General features: G+C 36.7%; 1 protein-coding gene across 22 annotated transcripts in view; it reads right to left on the bottom strand.

Annotated features, from left to right (window-relative positions):
• The window catches only part of PCM1 (pericentriolar material 1), a 124,651-nt gene that overhangs the window by 4,563 nt on the left and 102,748 nt on the right, over positions 1-17,340 (bottom strand). For 17 of the 22 annotated variants that reach the window (XM_074383979.1, XM_074383981.1, XM_074383994.1 and 14 more), the window contains 7 exons: positions 14,893-15,039; positions 11,451-11,648; positions 10,594-10,653; positions 10,128-10,257; positions 9,666-9,826; positions 7,363-7,435; positions 6,589-6,845 (listed from right to left, as the gene is read on the bottom strand). In XM_074383979.1, coding sequence (XP_074240080.1) covers positions 6,589-6,845; positions 7,363-7,435; positions 9,666-9,826; positions 10,128-10,257; positions 10,594-10,653; positions 11,451-11,648; positions 14,893-15,039 — 1,026 coding nt within the window. The remainder of the gene's footprint in view (positions 1-6,588; positions 6,846-7,362; positions 7,436-9,665; positions 9,827-10,127; positions 10,258-10,593; positions 10,654-11,450; positions 11,649-14,892; positions 15,040-17,340) is intronic. The other 5 variants (XM_074383980.1, XM_074383982.1, XM_074383996.1 and 2 more) reach the window with 1 other exon arrangement.

The raw sequence follows: 17,340 nt of genomic DNA, 5'->3' as shown, positions 1-17,340 counted from the left end.
AATGTCTTTTATGGCAACTCTACAAAATCGTCAGATGATAATAAGAATAAACCTAACAGGTAATTTTCAGAGTTTTAAATGTGTAATTTTACTGGTAGTGAGGCAAACAAAACAGTTAAAAGTTACTCTTTCTACTAATGTTTCTGAAAGATTTTAAGTCCCCTTTCTGGGAAATTATAAAATCATAACTATAAAGACATATTTAAGAACAAAATGTTTTTTTTTTTTTTTTTTGGTAAGATACATGGCTTCACTCTGTTGCCCAGACTGGAATGCAGTGGGGGCAATCACAGTTTACCACAGCCTAGAACTGCTGGGCTCAAGCGACCTTCCTGCCTCAGCCTCCTGAGTAGCTAGGACCTCAGGCATGCACAATCACACCTGGCTAATTTTTAATTTTTTTGTAGAGACAGGATTTCACTATGTTGCCCAGGCTGGTCTCACACTCCCTTTAGTTCTATCCAACAAAAGCACTGACTGGAAATGACTTGGGTTAAGTTTTACTTACGTTTGCAATTTAAGAAAGATCAAGCCTACTTTAAAGGCCTTTGTTTTATGTGGGGTTTTTCTGCTCAGGTATTTTTCAGGCCTAGTGTCCATTTTATTTTTGCTTTAACAATTCCCCTCTTTTGGCTGCCCTCTCAGCTTGGGGATGGCCAGGTGGCACAGCATTACTCCCACTACTGACATAGATATTGGGATGAAAAGTCAGGTAAAGTTATCATTGAAAGGTATGTTGGGGTTCAGTCCTGCAGCCTCCATCAACAATTACGTAGTCAGTGTGTTTTCCTGATGGCAATCATCTGATAAATGAGTGGCTGCTGGAAAGCATTTAAACCCCTGGGGAAGATGTAACACACAAGGGAAGAAAACACAGAAACTGTAGCAAGAACTCAAAGATCCCTCTAGGCAAAGATTCCCAGGAGCCAAAATTTAACCAACTGAATAACTCAAAGGAGGAGGCCTTGCTTACCTGATGAAAAATTTGGATTTGTTAAGATATTTTAAATTTTGGTCAACAGTACCTGATTGTGAATATAAAAACAATACTTTTCACCAATCAGGGCAGAAGCTCCTTCCTGTGAGCAGCTTTCTACTGGAGTTCCACTGAGGCCGAATTACTCATCTCAGATTGTATTGCTTGAAGAGTATCTAAAGTATCATTAAAACCTTTTTTTCAAGGGTTGCTGAAATATTCATAGGCGATTTTCCCAATTCAGAGACTGCCAGCTAAAGAAAAAGGGATCTTAAAAAAACAAAATCTAGAACCTCTTCTAGTTCTTTTGTAAGGGATCACTTTATGAACAAACCACCTCAGGTTAAGAATTTCACTACCATTTAAAGAGTCATACTTGCTCATTTTAGGTAGGAAATAGCCCAAACCACAGTGTCCAGACCATATAGATGAAAATATTTATGTATTTTGTTGCTATACAAGATGAATAACACAGCATTACTGAAGGGGCAAAGGAGATCCTATTACCCACCAGTTGGGAATGATGTGACTGTCATGGTTATTCTTTGTCACATCTGCTATCTGCACATTGCCAGGTAGAATGGTTATGATTTAAATAGGAAGAGGGATAAAATAGATTTCTATGTATTATTTTTGGCTACCATCACCAAATAAGGATTTCTGGTTTCCTTTTCAAATATGCCCTAAAAATTGATCTTATAACTTCTTCCCAGTGCAAAGTTAGTCAATCATAAATATCAACCAACTTGCTAAGGGAAGGATACCAAACCTTTTCATAAAACCAGTTTCCTGAATTGCTCACCCATGTGTGTATAGGAGCAGATTACAGTATTAGCTGTGATTCCATTAATCTAGATGACTACATGGCCAGCAATTGATTTGGTGAGAGTGGCTATGATTTGAATATCAGACCTTAGAGGATGTTTGGTTCGAGTAGTAAAAGTTCTAACAAAAGTTTTAACATTTTGTGTTAATGCAAAACAAAAACAAATCTTAATGAAAAAAGTTAAATGGAGTTTTGTTCCATTGTTGTTGGGGAGTTGTTTACTTCACGATGCCACCTGCACGTAGGGAAGGCTTTCCCTTAAATGTCTTTAATTTTAAGTCATCTATAGGTTGCCAATTCCAAAAGTCTAAGAAAGCTCTCTCTACTTGCGAAACATGGACTCAAAGCTCAAAACCCTAAAGTTTTGCTGCAGTGTGAGTAGTGGGAAGCATCTGGTATAGTCTTTTCCAATGAGGCTCAAAGGCAATTTTTCTCTGCTGTTGTTTCCAAAAGATCCAATCTCCAGGTTCTAAGTCATGGAAGGCAGTCATGGATCATCACTGGTAGGCAGTTCACAAAAAGCCTCCTTCACCTGGTAGAAATATACTTTTGTGTAATCCATTAAGGCCTTGCAGTGTTGTCATTTTAGCACTAACAAATACAGGTGATACATGGCTTGGAATAATGTATTTGGATTTTTATAGGTTCACCGCTTTTCATCTTCCCTTCGTTAGTTGAAAAAAATACATAAACATCTGGGTGCTTCAGAAAGGTCTGGGTTGGTGTAAGGGTGAGTTTCAATATTATCAATTCAATTCCTGCTTGTAGGGAACAGAACAGTTCAAGTGTAGAACAGTTCAAGTGTAGAAGGGTCAGGAAGCTCTAAAATTAACTTTCCTTCCCAAGAGAACTTTATGTGCCCTCTCAATTTCGACAGCAAATCTTGTCCCAATGTGTTTAATTACTGAAACAGTGTCACTTTGTAGGAAAGCATGCTTTTCTGGAACTGGTCCAAGTGTCATCTGGACTAGTTCACATGATATTCTCTGAACTTGATGTGAAACCTGAAACATTTTCTTTCCTCAAAGAAATTTGCTGTAGGATGGGATTGAAAGTGGAGATGGTGGCTTTGGTATCCACCAACACTGTACATGACTCCCACTGATGCTGACCTCCATTTTCCCATGTTTAAGGGCCATACGAAGAGTAACGTACCAGAGGATCCCTTGTCCCATTGGTGTTGACTGAGTTGAACCCTTGGAACTTTTTTTTTTAATTGCATTTTAGGTTTGGGGGGTCCATGTGAAGAACATGCAAGATTGTTGCATAGGTACACACATGGCAATGTGGTTTGCTGCCTTCCTTCCCCTCACCTGTATCTGTCATATCTCCCTATGCCATCTCTTCCCACCTCCCCACCCCCCGTCCCTCCCTCATTTCCCTACAACGGACCCCAGTGTGTAACGCTCCCCTCCCTGTGTCCATGTGTTCTCATTGTTCAACACCCGCCTATGAGTGAGAACATGCGGTGTTTGATTTTCTGCTCTTGTGTCAGTTTGCTGAGAATGATGGTTTCCAGGTTCATCCATGTCCCTACAAAGGACGCGAACTCATTGTTTTTGATGGCTGCGTAATATTCCATGGTGTATACGTACCACATTTCCCCTGTCCAGTCTATCGTCGATGGGCATTTGGATTGGTTCCAGGTCTTTGCTGTTGTAAACTGTACTGCAGTGAACATTTGTGTCCATGTGTCCTTATAGTAGAATGATTTATAATCCTTTGGATATATACCCAGTAATGGGATTGCTGGGTCAAATGGGATTTCTATTTTTAGGTCATTGATGAATCGCCACACTGTCTTCCACAATGGTTGTATTAATTTACACTCCCACCAACAGTGTAAAAGTGTTCCTATTTCTCCACATCCTCTCCAGCATCTGTTGTCTCCAAATTTTTTAATGATCGCCATTCTAACTGGTGTGAGATGGTATCTCAATGTGGTTTTGATTTGCATTTCTCTAATGACCAGTGATGAGCATTTTTTCATGTTTGTAGGCCTCCTGTATGTCTTCTTTTGTAAAGTGTCCGTTCATATCCTTCGCCCATTTTTGAATGGGCTTGTTTGTTTTTTTCTTGTAGATCTGTTTTAGTTCTTTGTAAATTCTGGATATCAGCCCTTTGTCAGATGGGTAGACTGCAAAAATTTTTTTCCCATTCTGTTGGTTGCCGATTCACTCTACTGACTGTTTCTTTTGCCGTGCAGAAGCTGTGGAGTTTGATTAGGTCCCATTTGTCTATTTTGGTTTTTGTTGCCATTGCTTTTGGCATTTTGGTCATGAAGTCCTTGCCTACGCCTATGTCCTGAATGGTTTTGCCTAGATTTTCTTCTAGGGTTTTTTATGGTGTTAGGTCTGATGTTTAATGAAGAAACAATCTGGCCCAAAATGGGTAGGGGTAGGTCCATTAGAAAACTGATCATTAGTGGACAATCTTTTCTTTAGTGGTCTGTTTACAGACACTGATTTTTTTTTCTCATTCTAACATTGTCTCAAAATCTTCAGCTATGGTGACTGATGTAGCCATATTAGCAAGCTGTCATCCAATCTCGTGTTTTTTAATGAAGTAACCAGACTCTAGTCAGAGACTACTGATGAATAAAACCATTTCAGTTCATGTAGGAAATACTCCCTGCGGTATTTTAAGACAGGATGTTTAACAAATGACATTTCCAATCTAGCTCTGTAATCAGAAATAGATTCATCTTCTTCTATGTTTATATGACTGAATAATGGACTAGTCAATCGTTTGTGGAAAGACCATGGGATACCTTCGAAATGTTTTCCAGTTTTTTTCCTAGCATCTTTTGGGCTGTCCACAGAAGTAGCTCTTGAAGGACTGGCTATACTTTTCTCAGACTTATGCCATCCTGCTGCAGTCATCCATTAATATGCTTCCCCAGCACCTAATACCATGCACATAAACTGACAAATCAGAAAGCCCAGGGTCATTCTAATTCTAAACTCCTCAGCAAACTGTTTTGGATTTTCCTTGAGATTTGGATAATCTTTTGCTATGGTTCTGAGTTCAGCTTTTGATCCAGAAGTAAAAGTAGTTACAGGAGCCAGACCTGGGTGTCCTGAGGGTCTAACTTAATAAAGCATTAGCCTAACTTCCTTTCTGTCATCATCCTCAGAGTCAAAGGGTAATTGAGCAAAAGGATTAAAATGACTGAACAAAATGGGTTAATAGATTCAGAATAATTAGCTAGAGGAGGATAAGCAAAGTAACAGGTTAGAGTGAAGTCACTCCTTACATACAATTTATTTTTGTCATCAATTCATTGCTTATGCTTTTCGCCTGTCTTACTTGCGTTTTGTAAGGAATCTTTTAGAGAGGCAAGTTTGGAATTATATCTTTTGTTTCTGAGGCATTTGGAATCCCTTCTTTTCTAATGTCCCCTTAAATAAATTTACCTAGATTAAAACTTTTCCACTGTAACTTTAATTCTTCTCTGGTAAAGTGCAACTATTTCTGTAGAAAGGCAGCATTTTGGGTCCATAATTTCTAAACATAAAATTTGCTAGAGTTCTAGAAAGAGGGGTCCCAGACTCCTTAGGTGTTAATAAACCCGGAATACTCTGTTTCTAAAATTCACCAACCTGAGGCTGCCAACTGGGTACAAGTTGGCAGAAAATAACATTATGGATGGGGGGGTACTTTAAGATAGAGTGTATGTTCCAAAACTGTGGATACTGTCAAACACCTAGTTTGACTTCTGGATCAAAAAAAAAAAAAAAAAAAAAAAATGAAATTACTCAAATAAACTCAGAGAGCTCAGGACACAAACTGTGGGGCCTGAAATCCGAGAGGGACTTAGCCAGGACCTCCAGATGCAGCGAGGAATGAGTACCTTTCGCCTGGTTCCTCGATGCTTCCGGAGGCCACAGTGGGGTCTCTTTCGAATCCCACTCTGACACCAAACTGTAAAAGAAAAATCTGAGGCACTATTAAATTTTGGAGTTTATTTGAGTAAAAAGCAATTCAGGAACTGGGAAAGCTAGACGAAAAGCAATTTAGTCTTTCACTGAGAAAATATCAAAGGGAAGTATTTATTTGGAAAATGTGGAAGTAAAATGAATTATTTGCTTGGTTTGCAATTACAAAATTGTCTTTTATCAGGTACCTTGTTAGAAAGTCCCTAGTCACATAACCGTATGTAGGCTGGCTACTCATGACTGGCTGGGGTGAAGCTTTGGTTCTAACATGACCCAAGTGAGGTTTGATTTAGGTTTTTGCAGCTTAAGCAAGATTAACTATTTTTAAGGTTTTTGCTTTTCTTTGCTAGGTATTTTTTCAGATCTGGGCTCTACTTTAATTTTTATTTAATACGATCATGCAGATTTCCTAGTATATTTTTTTTTTGTCATTCACTGTATAAAATTCTGTTGTCAAACTTTTATTTCCCATCCCAAGTGTAAACCTTTGGGATTACTTAAAATTTGCAAAATATTCTAAAGAGTTAAGAAGTCAAGAATGGGTACTAGTATAAAAGATGGTTCATATATAATTATCAGTTCAGATCCAAACTTAAAATGAACTCTTTTCATCTCTTTGGTTCTAAACTACAAAACATACAACAGCTTGTGGGGTTTGAGATGGTCATCCTAATTCACTATTACCCTTCTACTAAAGTTTAAGTGTGACTAAGAAAAACGTTCCAACAAGTTCTAAACCTAAACACAAAATGGAGTTTGGTTCACATGCTGAAAATGCTAACCTGAAAATGAAGAAATATGCACAGAAATGAAAAGTACAAATATTTGGAAATGTAAACAATACATACATAATCATTCACTAACACTGGAGATTCAGTATCAGGACTTCCAGCCAGAGAGCTTTCAGGAGTTTCCTGACCAGATTTAACTTCTTTGACTCTAGGCACTAAGGTTTCAATTTCAGGTAAAGGTAACGGCAAAGGATTAGGTTGTTTAGGTGAATCAACAGTAGCAGGTGAGTCCTTATGCGCAGTACTATTTAAAGGTTGCTCATTTTCCAAGATATTGAGGTAACAGGGTTTCACAGGAGAACTATCTTGGTTATCTGTCATCAAAAGAAAGTCTCAATATTAGTGTAATGCAATAAATGTTAAATTTTACTATTACACTAGGAAAGACAATATGCATGAACAAGAGTCATCAAGACATTTAAGACCAAAAAGAAAAGGCAACTACAAATTTTTGTTATCAATAGTTCCCAAATTTAGTTGTTCAAAATGATCTGGGAGCATTTTAAAAAGCAGTTTCCTCAAATCCACCTGATTTCTAACAAATTAGGACTTCCAGGAATAAAGCCTACAAATGGATATGTTTTTTTAAATCTCCCATATTTGTATCTAAAGATGTTCTTTAACAGAATTTTTATCTGTGTGGTAAATATTTGTCACCTTTTCTTTAATAATTGTTTGCAGAAACAAATTTCTCTTATGTTTTATAGGCAGAAGAAAAATACACATCAGGTCGAAAGTATTTTCAAACTAAGAATTTAACATTTTATGGACTTTTTTTTTGCTTTTAAACAAATGGAAATTATCTTAAAATCAAAGATTTAGATTTCTTACCTTTACTGGTGGCTTCTTGTTCCAATGGGACATTTTTGCTTTCTGCTGTCTTTTCAAAGTCATGCTGCAGAACCTAGAAGAGAAAAATGTTTAATAGAAGGGCCTGAAACATGGTCACTATAAAAGAGATGGTTACAAATGTGTGGTTTTTGTCAAACCCAAGACCTTCATACAAAGAAATATAAAAGTATCTTATAAAACTGTTTCAAGGAGGCGGCTTTGGTTGTGATGTCAAGATGGCTAAGTAAAAGGGTTTCCTTGTTTTCTTTAAAAAAAAAAAAAAAAAAAAAACTGGGATAAAGACTTCATTTTCAAAAATTTTTTTTTCAGACTCCGAAAGATACCTATATATATGCAGACATTAAGTGAATGAAAGTGAAAAAGGAAGATCAACAAAGCTAAATGCTTTCAGCAGGAAACAAAAACTGAGATTCACTTCATAATTGTAAGTAACACATCTAGAAAGGAAGGCATATGATGTTGAGGTAGGCTGGTGATGGTAGTTAAAAACGTTTAAGGAAAATGTGGCCACCTCTCTCCTCCAACCTCAACAGAAAATGGCAGATTATATTTTAGAGAAATTAAAAACGAGTGAGCCCAGACCTGGGGCCACTGGGAGCAGAGGTGTGGGTACAGAGGCACAAATAAGGACACAGTAAAAGTATTAGGGTGGTGTAAACATAATTGTGGGTTTTGCTGTTGAATGACCAAAACGGTAATTACTTTTGCACCAACCTAAATAAGAGTACTGAAAACAGAAGAATTTAGTGCATGCCTGTTTAAACGTAGGACCTCAGCCCCATTCCCACATCTAGCTTCAGAATGCCAACAGCAGGACAGCAAAGGATCCTAATTTGCAGAATCTAAACCATTTCAAAGAAAATACCAACAGATACTGACTTTTAGGAGTTTCTATGAAAATGCTGGCTATCTCCCCAGATGCCCTACAGGGAAACCCAAAAGAACTTTAATAAAAACAACCAAGGTTCAGCAGACATTTAAAAATAGGAGATACTGCTTCTGTGAAATAACAGGGCACTATAAAAAAGTAGAAGTTAAAAATTCAACAGCTGAAATAAAAATAATTTCATACAAGTGATAGATAAGGAAAAGAAAAAATTAGATCCATGACTACTAATAATATCTGAAAATATTAATTACAGAAGGAAGAAAAATGTGCAGCAGCAATAAAGAAAATTTTAAAAATTTACAAAACAGCAGGACATGATACAAATTGAAAACTATCACTAAGTATGCATTGCAAATGCATGAAAAAAGACTCGTAAACAGATGGCATATCACTGTAAAATGTCAAACACCTGAGGATAAAATCTGGACAAGGGAGGAAAATAACGTATCTAAAAGTACCCCCTTATCCACAAAATGTATGTTACAAAACTGTGGATACTACCAAACCCCATTTATACTGGCTGTCCTCATAGAAACTTGTCTATGATAAAGTTTAATTAGTAAGGTAAGCACAGTGAGAGATTAACAACAATAACAACAATAAGGGTTGAACACAAACACTGTGATACTGCAAGTCCATCTGCTAACCTGATGGCTATTAATTGATTAATAAGTAGATAGTATAAACAGTGTAGACATGCTGAACAATGGAATCACTCACAACTCAAATAGGAAGAAGCGGGCCACTGTGAGATTTAACCATGCCACTAAAAACTCTGTGTAATTTAAAACTTATGAATTGTTGGGTGGGTGTGGTGGCTCGTGTCTATAATCCCAGAGCTCTGGAAGGCTGAGGTGGGAAGATGGCTTGAGTTCAGGAGTTTGAGGCTATGAGCAGTGAGCTACAATTTTACCTTGAGCAAAACCCTGTCTCTAAAAAGCAATTACAAAAAATATGCTTATTAAAATCTTATTAATAAGGCTTGCATTCGTTTAAGCTGAAAATTTTGACATTTTCTAGAAAGATCTGCTTCCAGTAGTTAATTTCTTTTTTTTTTTTTTGAGACGGAGTTTCACTCTTCTTACCCAGGCTGGAGTGCAATGGCGCGATCTCGGCTCACCACAACCTCCGTCTCCTGGGTTCAGGCAATTCTCCTGCCTCGGCCTCCTGAGTAGCTAGGATTACAGGCATGCACCACCATGCCCAGCTAATTTTTTGTCTTTTTAGTAGAGACAGGGTTTCACCATGTTGACCAGGATGGTCTCGATCTCTTGACCTCATGATCTACCCGCCTCGGCCTCCCAAAGTGCTGGGATTACAGGCTTGAGCCACCGCGCCCGGCCGTTAAAATTTTTAAGGCTGATGGAAGTGTGTCAGTCAAATATGGGAATACCTGATCATCATGTTCATTTTCTTCGGTAGCTTCGGTGTTAGCCTGCAGGGAAGTCTGGACATCTACAGGGCCTTCTTCAAACTCTTCTATTTCTTCATCCTCATTCTCATCTTCTCCACTTCCATAATTAGTTAAAGCCTGAGTTTCAGCTTTAGACAAATCTAAATTAATTAATACACAATTTTTAGTAAATTTCAGCACATAATCTTAACAGTAGCCACCGTTCAGTGCATTCCTGCATGGCACAGATGCTTTATATAAAGTACTGAAATCTTCAAAGAGTACATACTAGAAAACGTATCGTGCAGAAAGGCCAAATAATTTAGTCAGGGTCACAGTGAAATTCGAAATCAGGGTTCTTTGACACTTAATTCTGTACTTATTACACTCCAATAAATTGTTCCAATAAATGGTCTACAAAAAATCTAATGTATACAGATAGTACAGAGCCTTTAAACTTACTGATAGATACTGGACATCCTTCACTTTCTTCATCTTCCTCTTGATCAGAAATATCAGATTTTATATTTTGGGGACCATCATACACCTCAGATGTTTGAGTCTGTTTAACTGTTTCAGTCTCATCCTTGTCCTAGACACAAATATATTTGAGTAATTAATTCCTTAAAGTACAACTGTAAAAGGTATAATAATGATCACTAACAAAAAATACAAAGAACCATTTTTGATAGTCTAGTTTTGTTTTTAAAAGAAGTCTGTCAGAAGAAAGGCCATTTGACGATTTGCTGTGCTCTCAAATATTAAGGTAAGCACTGTTAAAATAATATTGTTTCAAAAGCATTATTTTTAGGCAAATCTATCTTTTTTTGAGATAGTCTTGCTCTGTCGCCCAGGCTGGTCTTGAACTCCTGATCTTGTGATCCACGCACCCGGCCATATTTTTAGGCAAAAATTAATTAGCACATACTTTGTCTTCATCATCAATCTCTCCAGCAGGTGAGCCATGATCTTCAAGAATCCTTTTTGCCTTTAAAACAAATCGGTTACACAGAATTTAGCAATATGCTTAGATATTCTGCAATTCTCTAGACCTGAGACTGGCCTATATTACTTTCCAATCATTTATTATGGTATCATGCTGTTTTATTTTGTTCAGGCTCTTAGCAATGGCTGAGATGTTTATTTTCTACATATAAATAAATTTCAGACATCATCAAAAAGATAGCCTGATTTTGTCTACATTCTAAGAAACAAAGTCCATCTCTTTCTGTTTGAGTCTTGGTTTGTTTCCTTCTCCTAAAAGAGGGTCAGGAAATGGGCATACATCTAGGGAAAAAGCTTCTAGGTATGCCTCCAGTCTCAAATGTGATCAAAAGTAATTTGACAAGATAGAACAAACTATAGGGATTTAAAACCAAAGCCCTGACCAATAAGCATTTGTGTTGACTGGGAGTCACCTCTGGGTAATGCATATTCTCAGAGAATCTATAGGGATTGATGACAGCCATGGCAGGCAGCTGGCCCAGGACCAGATCCCAGTTCTCTTTCTTTGGAGACCTGAATACAGGATGATAATGTGAACTGATTATCTGACAATGTTCATTTTTAACATCAATTCCTGTCTGTATTCCTGATCTTTAGCAAGTGCTGTTACTCCTCAGATTCCACATGTGGTTAGCATATATAATGGCTTACAATGTGATTAACTGATATTACTAAAAACTACTACTTTTGCTGAGGTAAAATATGACTTTAGTTCTTAGTAATGATTAAGAACTGTATTTATGAGCCATTTATTCTAAAATCACAATAAATGTTATTTACCTCTTTGGCATAAGACTGTATCACTCCAGCTGCTTCTATTTTTCTTTTGCATCTCTGTTTAACAGTTATACTATTATTATCCAAATCTTGCATAAGCTTAAAGAAAGCCAATTCATTGAATAACACTTCAGATATCTCTACAAGAAGATCTTCTCCACAGTCTTTCAGTTTTCTGCCAGCAAATTTTGCCAGTGAATCCTATTCAAAGATAAACAAAATACGTTAAAGATGATAGTAAACTTCAATTGTAGAACAATATACTTTTAAGTACTGAAAAACTTAGAACTAAAGAATACTGCTATATTACTAAATAGGAATATTGCTATTCCTACTAAAAGAATACATACAAGGGCAGGAAAAGAATATATATGGCCATCCATAGGTAGTTGCTATTTAATATAACTGCTGGGCACAAACGCATTCAAACAGGAATTCCTAATTCCAAAAAACTCCTTGACAGTATAGGAGATACATATATACTACAGTAATAAATTGTAAGTGCTATGAGAAAAAAATACAAAGTCTTCTACCTCTAAATGGTACCATTAAAATACTAATTTTAAAGCTTCCTCCTTTACTTGAGTAAACCATTCCAATTTAAATTTTTCTTCAAAAGTAAACTTCAATTCTATTCAAGTTGATATATAGGATCATGTAAAAGAAAATAGGATTTCGGCTGGGTGCGGTGGCTCACGCCTGTAACCCCAGCACTTTGGGAGGCTTAGGTGGGTGGATCACCTGAGGTCCGGAGTTTGAGACCAGCCTGGCCAACATGATGAAACCCCATCTCTACTAAAAAAATCAGATTATCAAAAAATTAGCCGGGCATGGTGGCAGGTGCCTGTAATCCGAGCTACTCGGGAGGCTGAGGTAGGAGAATCCCTTCAATCCGGGAGGCAGAAGGTTGCGGTGAGCCAAGATTGTGCCATTCCACTTTAGCCTGGACAATGAGCGAAACTCCGTCTCAAAAAAAAAAAAAAAGAATTTCAACACCCTTTACCTTCATTATGTTAAGAAGGAAGTTAAACCCTGGCAAGTTGACTGCTGGTGATTTCTGCTTCTTAGACAAAACATGCATTCTCTTCCTCATTGTTGTTCTGTAAATGACTAGGGGAGAGATCAGGGACCAGTCCTCCTCCCTTCTAATCACTGATCTTTGATACAGATTAACTGCCTCCTTTATTGTCCTGTACCTAAGTCAGATTAAGTCAGATCAGGTGGCAGAAGGACTCAAGGACTGTTACATCTTTTACCTTTTCTGAAAGGAAAACATCACCTCAACTGGACTGTTGTAAGAATGCATTAAGCCTTATATAGAAAAATGCTAAAATTCTGCTAAGCTTCTCTAAACTCTGTCCACATAAACCAGCAGTCCCTAAGATTTCTGGTACCAGGGCCTGGTTTCACGGAAGACCATTTTTCCCAACAACCAGAGGTTGGGTGTACGTTTCGAGATGACTCAAGCATATTACATTGATTGTGCCCTTTATTACATTGTAACATATAGCGAAATAATTATACAACTCACCATAATGTAGAATCAGTGGGAACCCTGAGCTTATTTTCCTGCAACTAGATGGCCTCATCTGGGGGTGATGGGACACAGTGAAAGGTCAGGTATTAGATTCTCATGAGGAGCACATAACCTAGGTCCCTTACATGTACAATTTACAGTAGGGTTCAAACTCCTATGAGAATCTAATGCTTCTGCTGATCTGACAAGAGGTTTGGGTGTTCAGTCGGTAATGACAACAATGGGGGAGCTTTGCTCACTCGCCTGCAGCTCACCAGCCTGGGGGTTGGGGACCCCTGATATCAATGATCCCAAACTTCCGATGTCTATTCTTTGGAATCTGTGCTTCACAGGCAGCTGTCCTCAAACTCGTTGCCTGAATAAGCTCTCTTTAAACTAGATTCTGACCCTTTTGATTATCTGGGGTTGAAAATCATCAAATAAGTAAGTATATGCTACACATTTTTCGTAAAACCACTCCTTTTTCTTTCTAAAAATACGGACTATGCTATTTAGAGAACAGGCAAACTACTATGATGTTGAACAACTGCCCCTTTGCCCTACCAAAACACTGCCTTATCTAGCACCATTATGGTAAAACATACAAGATATGCTGGGTGCTTTGTGAAAAAATATTCCTGAACAGGTTTCAGAAGGAAAAATGTAGAAGATGGTAATTTAAGCTCTAGCTCATAAAAAAAAATTTCAAGACTCTGGGCAATATTTAATATAAATTATCTTTTATTCTTCGTGTATGTCCTCTGGTGAAAAAATCAAGAATGGGATGAAAGAAAAGCAGTCATACCTGAGACTGAGAAAAAAATCTTATTTCCAGACCAATGCTTTGGGATCTGCCCATAATTATCATAGTAGGCAAAACTGAGGAAGGGCTACATGGATCTTGATAAAATACATTTAAATTACAATTTCTTTTAGCCTTATTCTAAAATGGAGCTGGAGTCCTACAATGCACAACACCATCAATGTCTCATTGTCCTTATAAATTATGTATTAGTGATTAGTACTAACAGGCCAGGACAATTTATATTTTATACTAACAAAATGGAAAATTACACTGATATAAATTTGCATCAAGCCCAAGGTTTAAAAATAACATTTCATAAGAAAATTTTGTAATAAAGATGAAAAAAATTTATGAGCTAATTTGGAGTAAAATTACACATCAATGAACTATCTCAATGGGAAAATATCCAGTTAAATATAAAGGTAAAGATGTTATATGGAGGAAACAAGGTAATTTTATTAACACTTAACATGGGATTTCTCAACCTTGGCACTACTGACATTTAAGGCCAGATAATTATTTGCTGTGGGTAACTGTCCTGTGTATCGTGAAATGTTTGTCAAGATTCCTGGTCTCTACCCATTCGCTGCCAGTACCTGTCCTCCTCTCAGCCCTCCCTACCTTCTCTACACTACCTGCTGTGATAAACTAAGTATCTGCAGACATTACTAAATGTCTCCTAGAAGGCAAATTCTCCCCTAGTTGAGAACCACTGACTAACTATAATTTTTGGGTACTGATACAGCCTAAAAAGTCTCTACGATCAGCTGGTTTTTGGCTTCTGAAATTTCCCAGACAAGTCAAATTACTTTAGTCAATTATTTTAGAAAAAGTCACAGAATACTTTCTCAACATTTCAAACTAAAAATGTTTTCACTAAGGAGAAGAAAAACCAAACCAGTAAAAGCTTATAAGAGACACGCCCAAATTAAGATACAAACAGAATCTAATGATACAATATTTTTTTAACCAAGTGACAACCCAAATTAGTATTACATCATCCCGAGTGGATGCTAATTGGATGTCCACCAGAATAAATTGTGTAATGCAAGAAAATGTGTTCCCCACAAAAAAACCTTACTGCATAGTACATATTGGTAAATCATACAAGTATAAACTCTTACCTGTAATATACTTCCAAGTTGTTTATGAAAGAACTTTACAAACTCTTTGCTCTCATCATTTTGCTGAGTAAGGGTCAAAACCATGCGCCTTACTGAAGTTAGAAGCTGTGAGGAACATACTTCATCCATGTGCTCCTGAGAAAAATCCTAGTTGGTTAGAATATAAACTTACCTATTGTTTAAAAAAAGAAATCAATCCATATAACATAAAATGTTAATTTTTACTTGTCTTACATAAATTTTCCTCAATTTTCAGCTATCTGTTTAGAAATATCCATTCATAAGAAAAGCCAAACTCTCACTTCATTCATACACATTGAGAGGCAACTTTGACCCATGAAAGCAGATGATGGCCAGTAAAAGAACTCGCCTATCCAGTACTTTTCACCACTTCCTTTCTGTACCTTAAGTAGAACTATCCATGCTACAGTTTTCATTTTGCCATTCTTTCTGTTTTCAGTTAATTTCAAATACTCTTAACAAAGGATACTTACCTTCTGCCCAATTCCCTATTATTTTCTAACTCAGGGTTTCTCAACCTTGACATTAATGATATCCTGTACATTGTAGGGTATTGGGTATCATCCTGGTCTCTTCCCACGAGATGCCAGTAACACCTCCTCCCTATACCACTTTGACAACTACAAATACCTTTAGACATTCTGACATGTATTCAGGGTCAACATCACCGCCTAACTTTCTTAACATACCACTTCAGGCAAGTGTCTCTTCTTAAACTTCCTTAAGAAGTATGTGTGAGCTACAAAATAATCTGAATCATGGTTAACTTTCTGAGGCTGAGTCCATAAATTATGGATATCAAGGAATCTCAAGGTTCTAATCCCTCTTGTTCTACTAAATTCATTTAAGCAAATCCTATAACCTTTTCTCAGTTCAGTTTTTTTCCCCCACTATACAAATCTATAAAATGAGATAACCAAACTAGATGATGTTCAAGGTCCATTTTCAGACCTAAGCTCATTTAAAATAATGTATGTATCAAGACAGGTGATTAAAAAAAAAAAACTGTCCCTGTCTTCAGAGTCAAATACTAGTGCAGGAATCAGATATGTACATAATCACTATAAGCTCTGTGCAATCTAGTAGATAATATTTTTTTAACTGCAGAGATTCTTATTTATCACCAAATACAGTGGCTAGCTCACAGGAGACATTACCTGCTGAATAAATATTTTTTAAACGCACACACTAGGTGCTCCAAGGAGCTGTGGGAGCACATTAGAGGCAACAACAAATACTTCTGAAGAAGTAATATTTCAGCCAAGCAGAAAAGAGTAAGTATTTTATATTTTGGCTAGATGAGACAACTTGTACAAAGAGCTAATATGTCCAAAAGTAACAGTAGATATACGAAATGTTGAATAATTTGAGGTGTGTGTACCCGCCTGGAGAGTGGCAAGAGTGGGAAAGCACACCAGATCCAGTGGTGAAGCCTCTTGACTAAGGAGTTTGGGTAGGATACTGCTTAATAAAAATGCACTTCATGCCTAGTATGAGAGGCCGTCTAGGCAAGAGGTAAGGATATGAATTAAATACGCTACTGAAAAGAAGAAAGAAAAATTGATGGCTCCAAGTAGAAGAATCAATTTTTGACTCACTAGTGATGGCAACAAGAAAGTCAAGAAGTCTAACTTAGATGACTGGGTATTGCTGACTGGGTATAATTACCAAAAACGTTCTACAGTCCTATAAAAAAAGTCAAGATCTAAAGTGAAATGAGACATCATAATTAGTTAAAATCAGATTATTAATTCTACTCAGTCTGCTGGTCTCTGCAACCTTTTGAAATGCTAAATTTATTTCATTTCCTCATGAAATGAATTCACTTAAATCAGGGCTACACAGGTAAAGTGAGGAGGAACAATTTAGATTTTAAGGAAGGAGACTAGGTAAGTCTTGTGTTTTAGGTAACTCTAGGAATGCTAGTAACTCTTCAAAAGTCAAGTGGAAAACCTATTAAATATGCGACTAGCCACTTGAGCCAGCTAAAATATCATTAATATTTCCTAATATCTTAGACATTTAAGAAAAATCACTTTTAAAAAAATAATTTTTAAATTCATGAATTTTTAAACATTTCACAAACTCAAGGCGATTTCTATTTCATTCAAATATTAAATATTTTATTGTATAATGGTTTCTGAGCCGACAGTATGTAACTTATGTAATTTTTTCATCAATTCAGACACACAATAGTAACAACAGTCAATTTCCTAACTGAAGGCTGTACTCCCTAAGCATAAAGATAAATCATTTAGGTTTTTTTTAATCCTTATAGAGTAACTATACATACCAAATAATTAAATTAGGTATATTTGTAGTATTTTTTAAACGACATGTTTACAAGTATTTATTGTACAATTTACTATAGAAGTATAAAAGAAAAAAGGCAACACTTTAGGCCCAGCATGAAAACAAGCAATAACT

The sequence above is a fragment of the Saimiri boliviensis genome, chromosome 13, assembly GCF_048565385.1.
Source record: "Saimiri boliviensis isolate mSaiBol1 chromosome 13, mSaiBol1.pri, whole genome shotgun sequence".
In the NCBI taxonomy this organism is placed as follows: domain Eukaryota; kingdom Metazoa; phylum Chordata; class Mammalia; order Primates; family Cebidae; genus Saimiri; species Saimiri boliviensis.
Note: the sequence above shows the minus strand (reverse complement) of the source record. Positions and strands in the feature narration are given on the sequence as shown.